The sequence below is a fragment of the Sinocyclocheilus rhinocerous genome, unplaced genomic scaffold, assembly GCF_001515625.1.
Source record: "Sinocyclocheilus rhinocerous isolate Xijiao unplaced genomic scaffold, SAMN03320098_v1.1 scaffold1006, whole genome shotgun sequence".
NCBI lineage: Eukaryota > Metazoa > Chordata > Actinopteri > Cypriniformes > Cyprinidae > Sinocyclocheilus > Sinocyclocheilus rhinocerous.
The window spans coordinates 462,654-480,022 of record NW_015630418.1 but is presented as its reverse complement, the minus strand read 5'-3'; the positions used below and the strand labels follow the sequence as shown (position 1 = coordinate 480,022).

Genomic DNA, 17,369 nt, shown 5'->3' with positions numbered 1-17,369 from the left:
GGACTGCAGGGACTGCAGGAATGTGTGTGTGTGTGTGTGTGTGCGTTTTTGTGTTATATGAGGACACCAATGACATGGGGAGTGAGAGTATGTGTGTGTGTGTGTGTGTGTGTGAGTGAGAGTATGTGTGTGTGTGTGTGTGTGTGTGAGTGAGAGTATGTGTGTGTGTGTGTGTGTGTGTGAGTGAGAGTATGTGTGTGTGTGTGTGTGTGTGTGAGTGAGAGTATGTGTGTGTGTGTGTGTGTGTGTGAGTGAGAGTATGTGTGTGTGTGTGTGTGTGTGTGAGTGAGAGTATGTGTGTGTGTGTGAGTGTGTATGTGTGTGTGTGTGTGCTGGCAGCAGTGATCTGCAGGGATCTGTAGGGACGGCTGTAGGACAGAGATAAAGCAGACATACAGACGCTGCTGTAGCGAGACACACGTGCTTCAGGTTGGTTGTAAGTGTTTCAAATACTGGATGATTTCAAATCAGACCATGATGAGGTTGTTAGAAGCTCTCGCTTTCTTTCAAGTCTTTGCAGTTGCTCTTGAGTCTAAGGTATTGATAGGACTCTTGTGTTGTTTGGACACACACCGCTTACTGTCTGACGGTCCTTATCAGACTTTCAGGTTTGTGTCTGCTTTGTGTCTGCAGTCTTAATCGTGAAGTCTGTTGTTCTTCAAACAATCGCTCTGTTAATGTTACAGACGCTCCGGCTAAACAGGCTCCCATGATTTGTCATTTTTGAATGTCTGACAGTCACTCATAAAGCATATATTAAACACTGATGAACACAATTCATACCACACTGATTTAGAGAATATAGGAAATTAAGATATAAATAAGTGCTATTTGATTTTCCACTGTAATAATAATAATAATAGGTGTTCACATTATTTTGTCCAACCCTTGTATATGTATTATATATTATATTAAACAACAGCACATATTTCACTGTTTAGCCATTTGAAAATATGATGCTTTATTTTTGTTCAAGTGCTATTCAGCCGCATTTTGAGTGAACTTTAATTATTTTTGGGACTAAAAACTTGTAGCATTGCATCTGCTGTCAGTCACCCAACTATACTTCTGTGCACCACTTGTTGCAAATCCAGTCCAATACCAATACGATTCAGCCCAATATATGATATTTTCTGATGCGGGATATGTCCTTGGCTGATTGCCAGCTGTGTTTATTTCTCCGGTGTGTTATCATCAGCGTGAACACATGAGATCCGGAGACACCTGCAGCACTATCTCTGTTTCTGTGAACGTCTCTCTGCTCTCAAACGCTACAGACTCAGAAATAGCTGCTTCGGTGTTTTCTGCATCCCACAGTGTAAGTGTGCGCAGTGCGTTATTGATTTGATGGTATTATGTGCCGGATCGATGTCAGGTGTCTTGTACACGGGTCAGAGACAGAGAAAAAGGGCTTTTCAAGCATCAACACAATACAAGTTTAATATGCCTTGAATATTTCCCCGTGTACATTAGACGTGTCCTGTTTAATTTACTTGTTTCTCAGCAAAAAATAATGACTATCAGCCTTTTTTTTTACCCTGATTTAATTGTGTATCATGTAAAAAATGCTAAAATGTATTTGAAATACATTTATTTAATGCTAAGTATACTACAAATTAGTTTACATATTTATGCTTAATAAAAGATACCCTGCAATTGTACTTTTGGTATACTAAACTGGTATACTTAAAGTCTGCTAAACTGGAACAACTAGTTTTGTACTTAATACACTTAAGTTCTCTAATTAGTTCACTAATTGTGCGGAAGTACTGCTGAAGTCCAACTAAAGACATACTGAAGTATACTTGATTGTGATAAAGTGGAACTATTACAAGTACAGTATACTTCAGGTACACTTTAAATATCTTGCATTTAAAGACTAAAATTATACAGTGATCATACAAGCCTCATTAATAGTGATATTAAAACACATTTTAGGCATAATATTAAGAAATGTGCATTGTGCGATAAAGAACTAAGTTGAATTGTAATTGTATAATATAAATAAATATGTTAATGGGTTTGAAGTATACTTACTATGAAATAAATGTATTTTAAATCAATTTTGGCCTTTTTATTTTATTTATTTATTTATTTTAACTAGGGTAGCAATAATTCATATACCGAAAACTCTTGTCAGGCTTATTTAGATTAATAATCATTAGATGACATTAAAAGACTCTATTCGAGGATCACAGTGCAGTCTACTAACACTAATTAATTGTCATTTTTAAATCTTTACCAATCTTTGCCTCTATCCTTCAAACTAGGTTTTACCCATTTGTCAACAGGAAGTATAATAAAAATGTATGTGTGTATATATATATATATATATATATATATACACACACACATATATGTAGGCCAGTTCTTTTGAATGAATCTGTTGAACAGGCTTGTTGTTTTGAGTCATTATTACAGTTAAATTACTCACTGAATCAGCTGGACTGCTTCTTGACTTACTGAACTGAAATTGTTGTATTCCTGTGCTAATCTAAAAGTATTTGAAATGCTGTATTGAACATTTTCTCAATTCGCCCGCTGGTGAGGCCCGAAGCTGTTTCCGGGTGTCAAACCAAAGACTGTAAGTGTTTAATATCTTGGGCTGCAGGAGATGTGTTTGTTCCCTGTGTTTAATGCTTGCTCCCATAATGCCCTGCAGGAGAGTGAATGGATGCAGCGGTGAAGGGCTTTCGGTGATAATGTATTCAAATGATTGGAGAGGTGAGGAGAGCAGCTGTGACCTGATGCAGAGTTCGATTTCTTCCAAACATGCTCATGTGCCGAGGACTTGGCCGACATAGAGAAGCTTTTTGAAATTTCCAGTCAGTGACATTTAATTTTCTCCTCATCGGGGATTGAGCCGGAGGAAACGGAGAGGTGTGAAAGCTGAGTGACTGGAGTCAGAACTTGATGTGGTCAGAGTCTCAGAACTTCTCCAACGCTCAGGGTTTCTCATCGACAGAAAACTGAATCCCAGTCCTCGCATTACCTGAAGAAAACACTGTCCATCTATCATTCCATCATCCATCCATCATTTGTTCTATCGCACGCTCTGTTGTTCCATCCATTGCTTCTTCTAGCATTCTATCATTCCCTCCATCCATCCACCGTTTCTTGTTATTCTATCCATCCATCCATCCACCATTTCTTGTTGTTCTATCCATCCATCCATCCACCGTTTCTTCTGTCATTCCATCCATCCATCCATCCATCTGTTTCTTCTGTCTTCTGTTATTCTATCCATCCATCCATCCATCCACCGTTTCTTCTGTTATTCTATCCATCCATCCCTCCATTCTTCTAGCACTTCTGTTATTCTATCCATCCATCCATCCATCCATCTGTTTCTTCTGTTATTCTATCCATCCATCCATCCATCCATCCACCGTTTCTTCTGTCATTCCATCCATCCATCCATCCATCCATCTGTTTCTTCTGTTATTCTATCCATCCATCCATCCATCCATCCACCGTTTCTTCTGTCATTCTATCCATCCATCCATCCATCCATCGACCGTTTCTTCTGTTATTCTATCCATCCATCCATCCATCCACCGTTTCTTCTGTTATTCTATCCATCCATCCATCCATTGTTTCTTCTAGCATTCTATCATTCCCTCCATCCCTTCATTGTTTCCTGTCATTCCATCCATCCATCTGTTTCTTCTATCATTCTATCAATCTATCTATCCATCCATCATTTATTCTGTTGTTCTATCATTCCATCATCCACCCATTGTTGCATCTAGCATTCCATCCATCCATTGTTTCTTCTATCATTCTTCTTTATTCTGTCATTCTATCATTCCATCATCCATCCATTATTTCTTCTAGCATTCCATCCATCCATCAATCTATCATTCTGTTGCTGGTTTGTTCGCTCATCATTTGTTCATTCTGTCATTTATCCTATCTATCATTCTGTCTATCTTTCTGTCTATTTATCTATCATTCTACTGTATCTATTTGTGGATTTACAGGCACACAAATGAGAGAGAAAGTGAGAAAGAGAATCAGAAAGGATCACTCAGTGAATCAGTGAATGAATATTTTAATGAATAGATTCAAAAGATTCTATTCACTTGGATGAATCCAAATCCTCACACACACACACACACACAGGTTTGTTTTTGTGAAAAGTGGGGACATCCCATAGGCGTAATGTTTTTTCTACTGTACAGACCGTATATTCTATTGCCCTACACCAACCCTACCCCTAAACCTACCCCTCACAGGACACTTTGTGCTATTTCAGATTTTCAATACACTCCATTCTGTGTGATTTATAAGCGTTTTGAAAAGTGAGGACATGGGGTAATGTCCTGAAAAGTCACCTTCTACTTGTAATACCTATGTTATACCCTTGTCATTATACAAATTTATGTCCTCATTTGTCACAAAAACACACACACACACACACAGGTTTGTTTTTGTGAAAAGTGGGGACATCCCATAGGCATAATGGTTTTTATACTGTACAAACTGTATGTGCTATTGCCCTACACCAACCCTACCCCTAAACCTACCCCTTACAGGAAACTTTGTGCTATTTCAGATTTTCAATACACTCCATTCTGTGTGATTTATATGCGTTTTGAAAAGTGGGGACATGGTGTAATGTCCTGAAAAGTCACCTTCTCCTTGTAATACCTATGTCATACCTTTGTCATTATACAAATTTATGTCCTCATTTGTCACAAAAACGCGCACACACACACACACACACACACACACACAGAGTCTGACACCTGGAGAGGAAGCGTGTTTGCGTGGTGGGTGGGTGGCAGCATGTGTTTGTGTGTGTGTGTGTGTGTGTGTGTGTGTGTGTGTGAATGCCGGGTTTCCGTTTGACCTTTGATCCCTGAACTGTTGCAGACGTGATGGGTGAAAGGGCACCAGCTCGTCGGCTGGATTCAGTTCCACTGGAAGCTGTAATTATCATTACGATCTCATTTCTCCAGACCGCAGTAACGTGTGAAGAGTGTGTAAGCCTGAGTTCAGAACACACACTCCTGCTCTACAGGCTGCTGGCTAGCCGTTATTTAAGCCTCTCTAACCTTAAGCTATGGAAATGCCATGTTGATGCTTTTTTGAGAGTTTTCATGGTGTTTTCCAACTCATTCAGTTGGAAAAGGTCTTTATAGCTGCACATGCAGGTGTTGTGCAGTGCATTAAGAGACGTAAAGAAATAATGGTTTTTCACCTAAATTATTTCATATTTAATTTAATAATCAATTAATGTAATAATCAATTTAATAATCAAATTTTTTTAATAGTCAACACTCATAGAAACTTTTAAATTGCACTTTATATATGATGCATTAAATAATGCATTAAATAATAAAGGCAAGTAAAGATATAATGCATATGTAATATAGTGCATATACTGATTAAAATGCTCCTCTATAGAGTTTTTTTTTCTTCTAGCTGACCATGGAGTTTATGGTTATTGAATGTCTTTCACGAGGTAAATGTGACATTATGTGACATTATTGATCACAGGCTGAAACACTTATTGATCGATTACATTATTCATCATTCATTCCAGTAAGTTGTTCTGTGTCTTCTGATGTTCATTCATGTTTATTTGCTCTGTAACTAGTACTAAAGAGGCAGAGATGATTGGTTCACCATAGCCATCTGTCACCACACTTTAAAGAGCCACAAAAATACATTGTGTTTGAATTTCATTTAAAAATATATCATTTGAAAGCTGATACTTTGTTTGATATCAGATGTAACAGCTGAATGCCGACAATGATGATTTTTGATTGTGGACGATAAAAATGTCTCTACGATCTGCTTTTGAAGAAATATCGCAGTATCTTGCTACAGAGCATATTCTGTCAGTTACAGTTCTGACGCTTCATCTCAATATTCTGTACAATGCGGCACACATTCACATCAGTGTTAAATCAGTGGTAGACAGTTTTGGGGAAAGTTACTTTTAAAAGTAATGCATTACAGTGTTGCGTTGCTCCCTAAAAACTAACTAATTTTGTTACTTAGTTACTTTTTATGGAACTGTTTGGTTTTCCACATTCTTCAATATAGCATTTATATTCAGCAGAATAAGAAACTCATTCAGATTTAAAACAACTTTTGAGTGAGTAAATGATGGTATAAAAATACATTTTGGGGCAAACTATTCCTTTAATATTAATAAAACAGCAAAACACAAAGAGAAAAATCACTCACTACTCTCGACTGAAAAACTTCAATACAGTTGCTTTAATAGGAATCAATCTATATAGTGTTTTATTTTTATATTTGTTCATTCAATTTCTTGAATGCTCCTGTTAAATATACCTATTGTACCTGAAAATAAAGCACTGTTTGTTTTATTTGTATATTATGTGAATCTTTGGGCTTGTTTTTTAATAACAAAGATAAAATAATGACAAAGATTTTTATCTTCGCCCACTTTAGCCTAAATATCCGCCATTCTTTTTTTAAATATTTTGTTACCTTGAAAGGCTTTGTCTTTATAATAGGCACATTAGTTTGGTAAAACCAACATGACAAAGAATCGTGATAAAACTGTGATATTTCTAAAAAAAAACAAAAAAACAATGGTGATGTGATATTCGTCCACCCCAAGCTGAATGTGATTATTGGATGGCAGGTGCTCTAAATAATGTTTGTGTATAAAAATGATTGATCTTGAGATTTAAGAATCCATATTTAATTGTTTAATTGTTTTAAAAATGGGAAATCTAGCACGACATGACACTGAGTGCATGAAATAGTCAAAACATACCATTGGAGAAACACTAATGAAAACGCCATTGTTTCAGTCCTCTTATTTTCGTTTGAAACTGAAAATTTGAATTTGATTGCCGAAATGTCATTGCATCACTAGTTAAGAGTACAATGTAACGATCCTGGCTTCTGCAGACAGGGCTTGTATGAAGATCTCTCTCTTTCTCTAGTCTCTTCACTTTTCTCCATTTTTCCGCAAGAGCTCCCCTGAGCAGAGAGGCAATTATGCAGCGCTGTGGTGTTATATTTCATTCCATGAGCGTCTCTGCATTATAACATACCATTAGCACGCCTGCTAACAGCTTCATGCCACCCCAGAGAACCCGAGAGAGAGATGCTTGTGCTTTTAGAGAGAGCGCTGGACAAACCGCTGTCTGTTGATCAGAGGTGACACATGATTTCTGTGTTTTGTAGTGAAGAGTGACAGATGTCTGCAGTCCAGTTTCCAGTGACCCCTGGAGGTCAAGCACAGAGCTACACTTCTGCAAGTGTGTTTGTTGCTCTACACCTTTAATCAGCCAACTTTGAGTCTGGAGGCTGGCCGGTGTTCATTAAACAAATTGCAACAACTAATCAAAATTGATAGTAATCAAAAGTGAATTTGATGAATTAATCGCTGCACACTGTGCATGCACATAAAAGATCTTCCTGCACTTCAGAGGAGTAAATAACACATTTCTATGGACAAACGTGTCTGAAATATAGCTGAGGACACACAGCAAGCTTCTGTGGGAAAAGCGCATGACCCAAGTTGTCCTAAACATGAGAAAGCTTCATATTAAGCTTCAAAGCATGAATGTGCTGTGCATGTGCTGTTTAATGCATTAGAGACGTTTTTCCCCTCAGGCCGAGTTGTATGGGTTTTTCTTTGTGCAAATGTTCAAAAGGCATGCTTTGCATAAAGGCTCGTCATGGCACTCCTTCAACTTCACTAAAGAGCACAACAGAACAGTGCAATGATTCTGACTTGTTTTGGGCTTGTTTTTGTTAGTTTCACTGAAGCTTTTAAGCACTTAACACTTAAACTTTGGAAAAAGAAATTTAGGATTTTGACTGAAAATGTCAGTCTGTGTTGATCAGTTCAGTTGCTAAAATTGTTTCCTATTCTAGCTTTCAAATAAACCTGGCATTGTTGGCTCTGTGATGAATTACTTGTGTTCCTTTATCGTAGGTCGCTTTGTATAAAAGTGCCTGCTAAATGCATAAATGTGGCCCTGCGTAATATGCATTGCTAAGAACTTCATTTGGACAACTTTAAAGATGATTTTCTCAATATTTAGATTTTTTTGCAGTCTCAGATTCCAGATTTTCAAATAGTTGCATCTCGACCAAATAGTGTCCTATCCTAACAAACCACACATCAATGCTTATTTATTCAGCTTTCAGATGATGCATAAATCTCAATTTTAAAAAATGACCCTTATGACTGGTTTTGTGCTCCAGGGTCACAAATGTGAAAAGCATGCTGAAACCAGCACAGACTGTTGATATTTTGTCGTCTCCTCTCTTCGTTTGGCAGAAATCCGAGGCGGTCGCGCTCCTAAAGATGGTCCGGTCCGGCAGCTTCCTCTATACGACACACCGTACGAGCCGGAGGAGAACGGAGGAGATCCAGACGGAGACTTGTGTTCCCGCGAGAGCAGATTACCGCAGGACGACGAGAGGCCGCCGGAGGAGTACGACCAGCCCTGGGAGTGGAAGAAAGACCACATATCCAAAGCCTTCGCAGGTTCGGCCCGCTTCATTATCATCTTTCCAGAAGTGATTCATAACACTGAACAGTCAGAAATATTACAAGTCCTGTGCCCGGTTCTGTGGGTGATGTTGGGGAGTTACTAACTAAACTCGTGATGCTACTAACGTAGTTGCTCAACTGTCTCTGAAACATTAGCTTTTCCACTCTTTTCCAACGTTGTAGAGCTTCATTGTAGTGAATTGGTTCATTTAGAAGATTCATATAAATAAACTGGTTAAAAATGATTCATGCAATGGGTCATTCGAACCCCTGCATGGCATTTTGTAGCAAAATATTTAGTGAAATACTGCAATTTTCAACTCGGGCGATGGTCATGCTACACTTCCAGTCATATGCATGCAAATGCAGGAGGACGGAAACACAAGCTCGTGTGAAATGATGAACTCTGATCTATGGATTTGTATCTGATTGACCAGTAGAAGACATTAAAATTGAATAAAAAAATCAAGCAAACTTTAAATCTGCAGTATTGCATTGTAAAGTGGAATAGATTGCATATTTGTGTATTTTGTTTGTATAATGCTTTTTAATAAGAGGCCACAGAGTGCGACGTCATATTACGACCATTGCAGAGTTTGTAGAAATGATGCATGCTCACAGTTTGGTGTGACTGCGGCATCATTTATATAAATCAGAGCTTTTTCTCTTTGCTGTTTATTGAATGCGTTTGGTGAAAGTTGTTTTTTGTGTCTTGGCTGTAGTTTTTCATTGGTGGAGGTCTCACTCTTTACTGAATAGGCTGGAGCGTAAATTCTCAAACATTTTCATTGCAAATCAACGTGAATGTGTAAACAGGCTCATTTTAATATCTCAGCCGTTGCCGTATCCGTCTGTTGCTGGGAATGCTGGGAGATTTTCTCCTTACGGTATCTCTTCCTCTCTCTCGGAATGCTTTGTTCCTCAGTCGAGGCTTCAGGAATGGCTCATTTCAGTTCCTAAAGTGATCATTCACCCAGAAAGGAACGTTCTGTCATCATTTACTCACCCTCAGGTCTGTATGGATTTCTTTAAGCTGATTCACACAAAAGAAGATATTTTGAAGAACGCTGGTAACCAAACAGCTGCTGGTAGCCATTGACTTCCATAATATGGAAAAAAAAAATACTATGGAAGTCAATGGCTACCGTCAGCTGTTTGGTTACCAACGTTCTTCAAAATATCTTCTTCTGTGTTCAGCAGAAGAAAGAAACTCACACAGGTTTGGAACAACATGAGGGTGAGTAAATGATGACAGGAAGATCATTTTTGGGCGAACTGTCCCTTTACTCTCCGGGTGACTGCAGACGGACGTGTGTGAGAAAGTCTGACGCTCATCTGCGGACGGGTCTGGAGGTGTGTGTGTGTGTGTGTGTGTGTCCGTCAGGTGTGGTGATTGTGTGTCAAGTTTTGGCTCAGGGACTCGTGACTAACTCAGGTATAACTAAACATGGCTGTTCAACTGAGTTATTTGGGTTTTTTGACAAATAAAATCTCCAGCAGATATATTTGTGCATCAGTTCTTGAAAGGTGTTCCTTTCCTTTTCCTTTTTTTGTCCTGTGTGTGTGTGTGTGTGTGTGTGTGTGTGTCTGTGTCTGTGTCTGTGTGTGTGTGTGTGCGTGCGTGCATGCGTGCGTGTGTGTGGAGCAGCACTGCTCTGTTATGACTGCATTAGTCGTGAGGACACGAGCAGAGGAGCGTCCAGGAGAGATGTCCACATCTCTAGAGCCTCCACAGGTACTGCGGCACACAGGCTTTCCTCTCTGTCTGCATGCATGTATGACTGAATTAGCATCACAGGAGTCCATTGCTGAGGAAAATATTCTTATGGTTTCTCTTTCTCTTAAAGCAATATTCTGGGTTAAATATACAGATTAAGCTCCATGCCACAGTCTGATGCTGATTACAGCTGATTAATTGGACCTGTGCATCAGTTTATAAAAACTAAAAACATGATACACTTTCAGTAGAAGTTGAAAATACAGAAATTATATTTTTCAATTATAATTTAGAAATTTAAATGTACAATTCTAAATGTTATTTAATATTAATCGATATGCATCAATAAAAACATCAATAAAAATATGCAAAATATTACATTTAAAATCTAAAAATATCTCTAATATTCTCTAAAGTTTATATGTAATTTGATTTGATTGTATCAGATGATTTTTGAAAATTCTTAACCAAATTTATTGGTCACAAGGGAAGGTAACACAAAACTAGTGTGACTAAAAAGCATAATTGCAATAGCATAATTTACTTCAATTTATAACATGATCATGTCAACCAGATAAACAGTTTTTTGCATAATATATGCAAGGATCCTAAACAGCAAATAAATTACATTGAAAATGCACAACTATAAATTAATCTGCCTTGAAAAGTAGTCCAACCTTAAAAAGATGAATTAGGTAACTGATCTCAAATGCTGTCGATTTAAGCATAAGCTACATTTATTGTGGAATATTCCTGTGTTTTATGCATTAATGTGTGATTAATTTAGATCTGTGTGTGAGCTTGTTTTAACTGTGATAAACACTTTACTCTGTTATATGAGGATCACGGCGAATCGTCTCCTCCTCTGAGAGCAAATCACAGTTCTTTGTTGTCAGTCAGACAGACGCAGCTTTCAAAGACTTTATTATTTCCCACATGTCTTTGTCATAGTTTTTCGACTGCTTATACCTCTCGCCAATCCGCTTAGATAAAGCATGCTTTGACGTTTCTTTCCGCCAGGAAGCAGAGAAATCGGAAATCAGTCGCTAGGCCTCTGGCTTGCCACCAGATCCTCTCAGAGTAACCTTCCCACGGACCCTTAATACTCACATTGCTCTGTCTTCAGAAAAATGTTCAAAGATAAATCTTCAAGGAACGTCAATCATAGCAGAACACCCTCGAGACGTCTGGTAAGCAGTCTGGAGCCCGTCTCAAGGCTCGACCCCTGATTCCAGAGGTCAAAAGGTCACCCTGAGGTCACGACATGAGAGAAACGCTCATTAGGGGCTTTCCATAAATGGAGGCTTTGTGTATACAGCACTTAAAGGAATAGTTCAGCCAGAGATGAAAATGAGCTGAAAATGTGCTCACTCTCAGGCCATCTGAGATTAGGATGAGTTTGTTTCTTCATCAGATTTGTAGAAATGTAGCATTGCATCAGTGTCTCAGCAATGGATGCTCTGCAGTGAATGGGTGCCGTCAGAATGAGAGTCCAAACAGCTGATAAAAACATCACAATAATCCACAAGTAATCCATTAACTGATGGACTGGAGTGCTGTGGATTACTTGTGAATTATTGTGATGTTTTTATCAGCTGTTTGGACTCTCATTCTGACGGCACCCATTGACTGCAGAGCATCCATTGCTGAGACACTGATGCAATTCTACATTTCTCCAAATGTATTCTAATGACGTGATTAGGTTTTCAGCAAATTTTTATTTTTGGGTGAACTATTCCTTTAAGGGAGAGGATTTCAGAGGTTTCTGGGTCAGTGTCTGTTGAAGAGTTTTACATTGTATTTGCATTTGGCTAGTTTTCATTATTACATGAATAATGTAATATTCGCCACTCGCATTTCTAGTCCTGCCATTTTTGCGTGCCAGGATTGGTCTTGTTTACATACGGAGTTCGTCTGTCAGCTTTAAAATGCAAATGCTTGATTAGGATAAATGCAGTCGGTTGTGAAGTCGAGGTGATGCAGAGCGAACGGGAGAAATATTGCACTTAGCATAAATGAGTGCTTTAGTTATTACCAAGCGCTGCGGCGTATATATGTTTCTATTTCATCAATCTTCGTTTGCTCCGACGAAAGACACAACATTAAAATCAGCTTGTGGTGAGCTGCAGTGCATTTGAGTCACTGCAATGCGTACAGCTCCCGATATTTATTTACCGCCGGCTTTATTCATTAAAGTGTGTTTGTGTGTTACATTCACTCATGCGCTTATCAATGCGCTGCTTTCAGCTGGATGCTGATATGTGCTTGTGTAGGTCACTGCAAGGTTGTGCACTTGTGTGTCACCTAATTAGTCATCTGGTTATCTGCTGCTGCCTCCTCACACAACACATATAGCCACAGAGTGATTGATGAGCGTAAATGTGACAGCACTAAAGAATGAGTGTGTGTGTGTGCGTGTGTGTTTGTAAAGATAAACCTAGAAGGTGAAACCAAAATGCACACAGAGAAAACTCCTCTCGCTCTTTGTCTATGTTACACATGGAAGAACTTTAAAAACTGCACTACTTACAAATACAGTGAGTTGTGACTCAAGCCAGGGACATAGTTTTTTTTAGTATAGACTAAGTAGTATAGTAATTTACTGAAAATGTGCTCACTCTCATGGAGAAGACAAAAGCTGAAACACATCCAGCATTAAGACGTTTTTAACTAAAATACCATAGAGTCCATAATCCATAATGACTCTTCCTCCAGTGAAAAAGTGCATCTCCTGTTGTCTCTCACATCAAAATCCAGCCACATATGTGTTTAGAGCTGTTTAAACGCTGCTTGATCTGTGCAGATTTCTCTCCTGATTCACACCAGAACACTTTTTCACTGCAGGAAGAGTTATTATGGATTATTTTAGCTGACTGTATGCGGTTCGGATCACATGACCTGATGGTTTCATTCACACAGTCTGGAAATGTGACACAGTCAGTTTGTTTATAAAAGTGAATATAGCCGTATATTAACTCTAAAACAGGACCGACGGCTCTATATTGCACACACGTAGCCACAGACGTCTCAGTCTGCTCCTGATCAGTCTGCATGACCGACGGCTCTATATTGCCCACACGTAGCCACAGACGTCTCAGTCTGCTCCTGATCTGTCTGCATGTTATTAATGCAGTCGTCCGTCTCAAACACGGACTGTGGGAATGTCTGTGAGTCTCCACACAGTTCTGGATGACAGACGCTGCCCTCTGTCTGATTCTCATGCTGCTGCTGCTGTGGTGTGATAACAGTCTTCTGTCATGATCTCTCACACACACACACACACACTCACACACACACACACACACACACACACACACACGGCCTCATGGTGCTTTCTTGGAGCTCAAAGACGCCACTTCAGAGACAGAAATGCCAGAGGGCTTATCTTCACACACACACATGCATTATGACCACACACACACATACACACACACCTGAGGCCAGATTTATGGAGCATTCTTGGTAAAAAAAAGTAAATAAAGTTAAGATTGTTCTTAAGATTAAATACTAATCTTAAAGAAATATTTCACCAAAAAAAAGTAAATGTTGTCATCATTCACTCACCCTCATGTCGTCCCAGCCCATATGACTCTGGTTCATCTTCCAAACACAAATAAAGATATTTTTAATTAAGACTTCAGAGGTTTCTGTCCCCCTATTGAAAGTTCACGTGACCAAAACTAATAAAATCCAAAAAGGTCATAAAGGCATCATAAAGTCAATCTATATGAATCAAACATTTTAATCCAAGTCTTCTGAAGAGACACAATAACACGTAGCGTAATATTTTTCTGTCGAAACCATAGTGTATCTGATCGGTAACTCCTCATTAATGAGTAAATGTGAAAAATTCCAACGTTTTGACATCATTACCATGTTATTACTACAAAACAGTCCATTTATTTCTAACAAAACACCATCAAAACAAGCTATATATTACTCTGAACATTTTCAAACAGATTCATTTTACTTGCATAAACTTTTACTTTCAGATGAAAAAAGTGATCAGTTTGAAGTGACACTAACTTCAGCATTTTTGCATTTTTTAGACATTTTTAAGACGAATGCATCACGAGGGTTAAGGAAATATTTGAGATCCTAAGTGCATGCAAGAAATGCATTTAGGAACATTCTTACTAGCATCTTAGAATTTATGTCTTAACCTCTTTCTGAGGTTTTGGCTTCTATCAGACACATCCAGCAGCAGAAATCTGCTCATAACAGAGAGTTTGTTGGCTGTTTTATCACAGATGGCAGCGCTGAAATGCCACAGAAACTGCTGTGAGCTTTTGAAAAGGCGCTTGACTTTTCTAATTGCGCTCGAGGCGTAGGCACCACGCTTTACCGTGTTTCCGCCGTATAATTACCTCACACCCCCGTGTTTTAAATACACATGCAATCTGCCAGCAGCCGATCAAGAGGCTCTTTAGGAGAGCGAGCGCTCCTCGAAGTCCTGTTTCTCCTGAATTCAGTCAAACTGACGGTTCATTAGAAAGCAGAGGAGTGGATTGTGGCTGTTATTGAGTCTGTGTGAATGGTTGATGCTGTTTTATGAGACTTCTGTCGGACACTATTATCGCTAACCTCGTCAGTCGTGTCGCCTCAGTACATCAGACCCTGAGCGATTAATATTTCATGTTGGATTTGTCTCATCGTGGAATCGGTTCACACTTCTGCATCTGGCCTAAAGCCTGATCGTGTCTAAATGGCCCTTTTTTTCTGTCCTGGTGTCTTAATTAGGTCTGCGATGAGAGTGTGAAATGAAATCCAACCGTTGTGCTGTTTACAGCGGCCGGAGCCCTGAAACAAAGAAAGTGTGAAAACATCCTGAAATGAAGACAGAACATCACCTCCTCCAGCGCTGGTGTTTACCAACACACTCGTTTAGCACTAATCCTCACAATATGCCGCATTACCGACAGGACGGCTGAACACACAAACGGCTTTCTGGCTTAACACGAGGAGCGTTACAGCCTCTTAACCGAGTTCACCTGCAGTGCGGAAGAACTGATATGTGACCCTGGAGCACAAAAGCAGTGTTAAGTCGCTGGTATTTTGATTTTTTTGCACCCTCAGATTCCAGATTTTCAAATAGTTGTATCTCAACCAAATATTGTCCTATCCTAACAAACCATACATCAATGCTTATTTATTCAGCTTTCAGATGATGTATAAATCTCAATTTCGAAAAATTGACCCTTATGACTGGTTTTGTGCTCCAGGGTCACATATACACAATTCATCTTATCTGGGTGGCTGCGTCCGGTGCGAATTCACTTCTGCCTTCCTACAGACACAAGAGGCGAAGCTCCGCTCTCCCAAAACAATTACACGCTAATCTGCGGCACCCAATGAGAATGAGCTCTTTAATCAGGCTGCTGGCAGGCCTTCACTTCACCCGCCGCGGAGGAAGCTTTTATATGAGCTGTCAAAGAGGCTGACCTCGCTAGATCGGCTCCGTTCAGTGAAAACTCTCTTGATATTTTAAGAACAATTACAGAAGAATGCAATAAAGCATACTTCATTACCTTTTGAATCTTAGAAGGGTTCAATTTGAGCAGATGATTTCACCATCGCTGTCATCGTCAGAGCGCACTTCCCCGTTACATTCAGCATCTGCCTCATATTCACAATCTCAACCACATTCTCAAAACTATCGTTTTCAACGACTTCAAAATCAATATTTTGATCACTGGCAGCTGATGATATTCTTTTGTTTTATGCCTGCGGTAATTATGAGTGAATCGTCACGTCATTATTGTGTATCAAACAGTGCCACCTCGAGGAATAAAGATGCATTGCAGTATTGAGTCATCAGATATGTAAATATAGTTGCGCAGGAAAAATATGCTTACACATTTATACCTCGGGTCTCTAGCGACCCTATACACTTTTTTACGAAAAATTAATCAGAAAACAGGTATTCTTTTATATTTTATTGTTTTTTTTTCTTGTTATATTGTTTATAATGAGCAGCTAAGTCCTTAGCCATCTTCAAGAATCAGCTAAAAACACATCTCTTCCATCTTTATTTGACCCTCTGACTCTAGCACTCTATATTCCAATTCTATTCTTAAAAAAAAAGTGCCCCTTTTAGTCTTGCGCTCTATTCATTTACAAACTGCTTGTTTTCTTAAAAAAACAAAACTAACACTAGCTTCTCTATTCTTTTTCTTTTCTATCTGTTTTCTTTTTATTTATTATATAATAAAAAAAACCTTGCTGCGTGTACTGCGTTAAGCTAACTGAGGCTTGTTATAGCAGTTGCGTATCATTGCTCTTTTGTTGAGTTTGAGTGCTTCTATTGTCCTCAATTGCAAGTCGCTTTGGATAAAAGTGTCTGCTAAATGACTAAATGATTGAATTGAAGAATACTAAGAACACTTAAAAATAAAGGTGCTTCACGATGCCATAGAAGAACCCTTTTTTGTCTAAATGGTTCCATAAAGAACCTTTAACATCTGAAGAACCTTTCTGTTTCACAAAAGCTTCTTTGTGGCGAAAGAAGGTTCTTCAGATTATAAAAAGGTAAGAAAGAGATGGTTCTTTAAAGAACCTTTGACTCAATGGTTCTTTGTGGAACCAAAAATGGTTCTTTTATGGCATCGCTTTACTTTTAAGAGTGAAAGTTGATGCCTAACTTTAAAACAATGAAGGAGGGAAAGTGTAGTGAATTATGTATGCATTCAAGGGTTAATGTTTTAGGAGTTGCTCACGTGGAGCACTCAGGAGTCAAGAACAAGAGCGCGTTCATAACCGAGTGCGTTTATCGGCTCATAAAACGTCTGACAGCGCAGTCAACAAACAGGGTCGTTCGCCTGTCAAGCGCTGAAAGCATCCGATGCCAAATGAATCACAAGTGCGTTTGCTTTGTATTTCAGAGGCGTGGCTTGTATCCGTCCGGAGGAGCTTTTGTTTGTGTGTGCTGTTTGCTTTTGGTCGAGCTGTTTCTGTCAGTGAGAAGATGCACGGAAAGCAGAATGAAGGGATTTGTTGCTTGTTTCATTAATAAATAGACGCGGTTCGGGGCTTAAGTGACGGCGACGTCTCATTTCTAACTCCCAGTGTACACCGACTCGCTCTGTGCTGTTTTTAATTAACTGGCACTGCAGAGTTAATTCATGGACAGAAGCGGTCATTGGGAAGTGTCGA

At 39.0% G+C, this 17,369-nt stretch overlaps 1 protein-coding gene across 2 annotated transcripts in view; it reads left to right on the top strand.

The window, feature by feature from the left end:
* The window catches only part of LOC107740353 (SH2 domain-containing adapter protein F-like), a 102,358-nt gene that overhangs the window by 63,292 nt on the left and 21,697 nt on the right, over positions 1-17,369 (top strand). For both annotated transcript variants that reach the window (XM_016552771.1, XM_016552770.1), the window contains exon 3: positions 8,285-8,494. In XM_016552771.1, the coding sequence (XP_016408257.1) occupies positions 8,285-8,494 (210 nt within the window). The remainder of the gene's footprint in view (positions 1-8,284; positions 8,495-17,369) is intronic.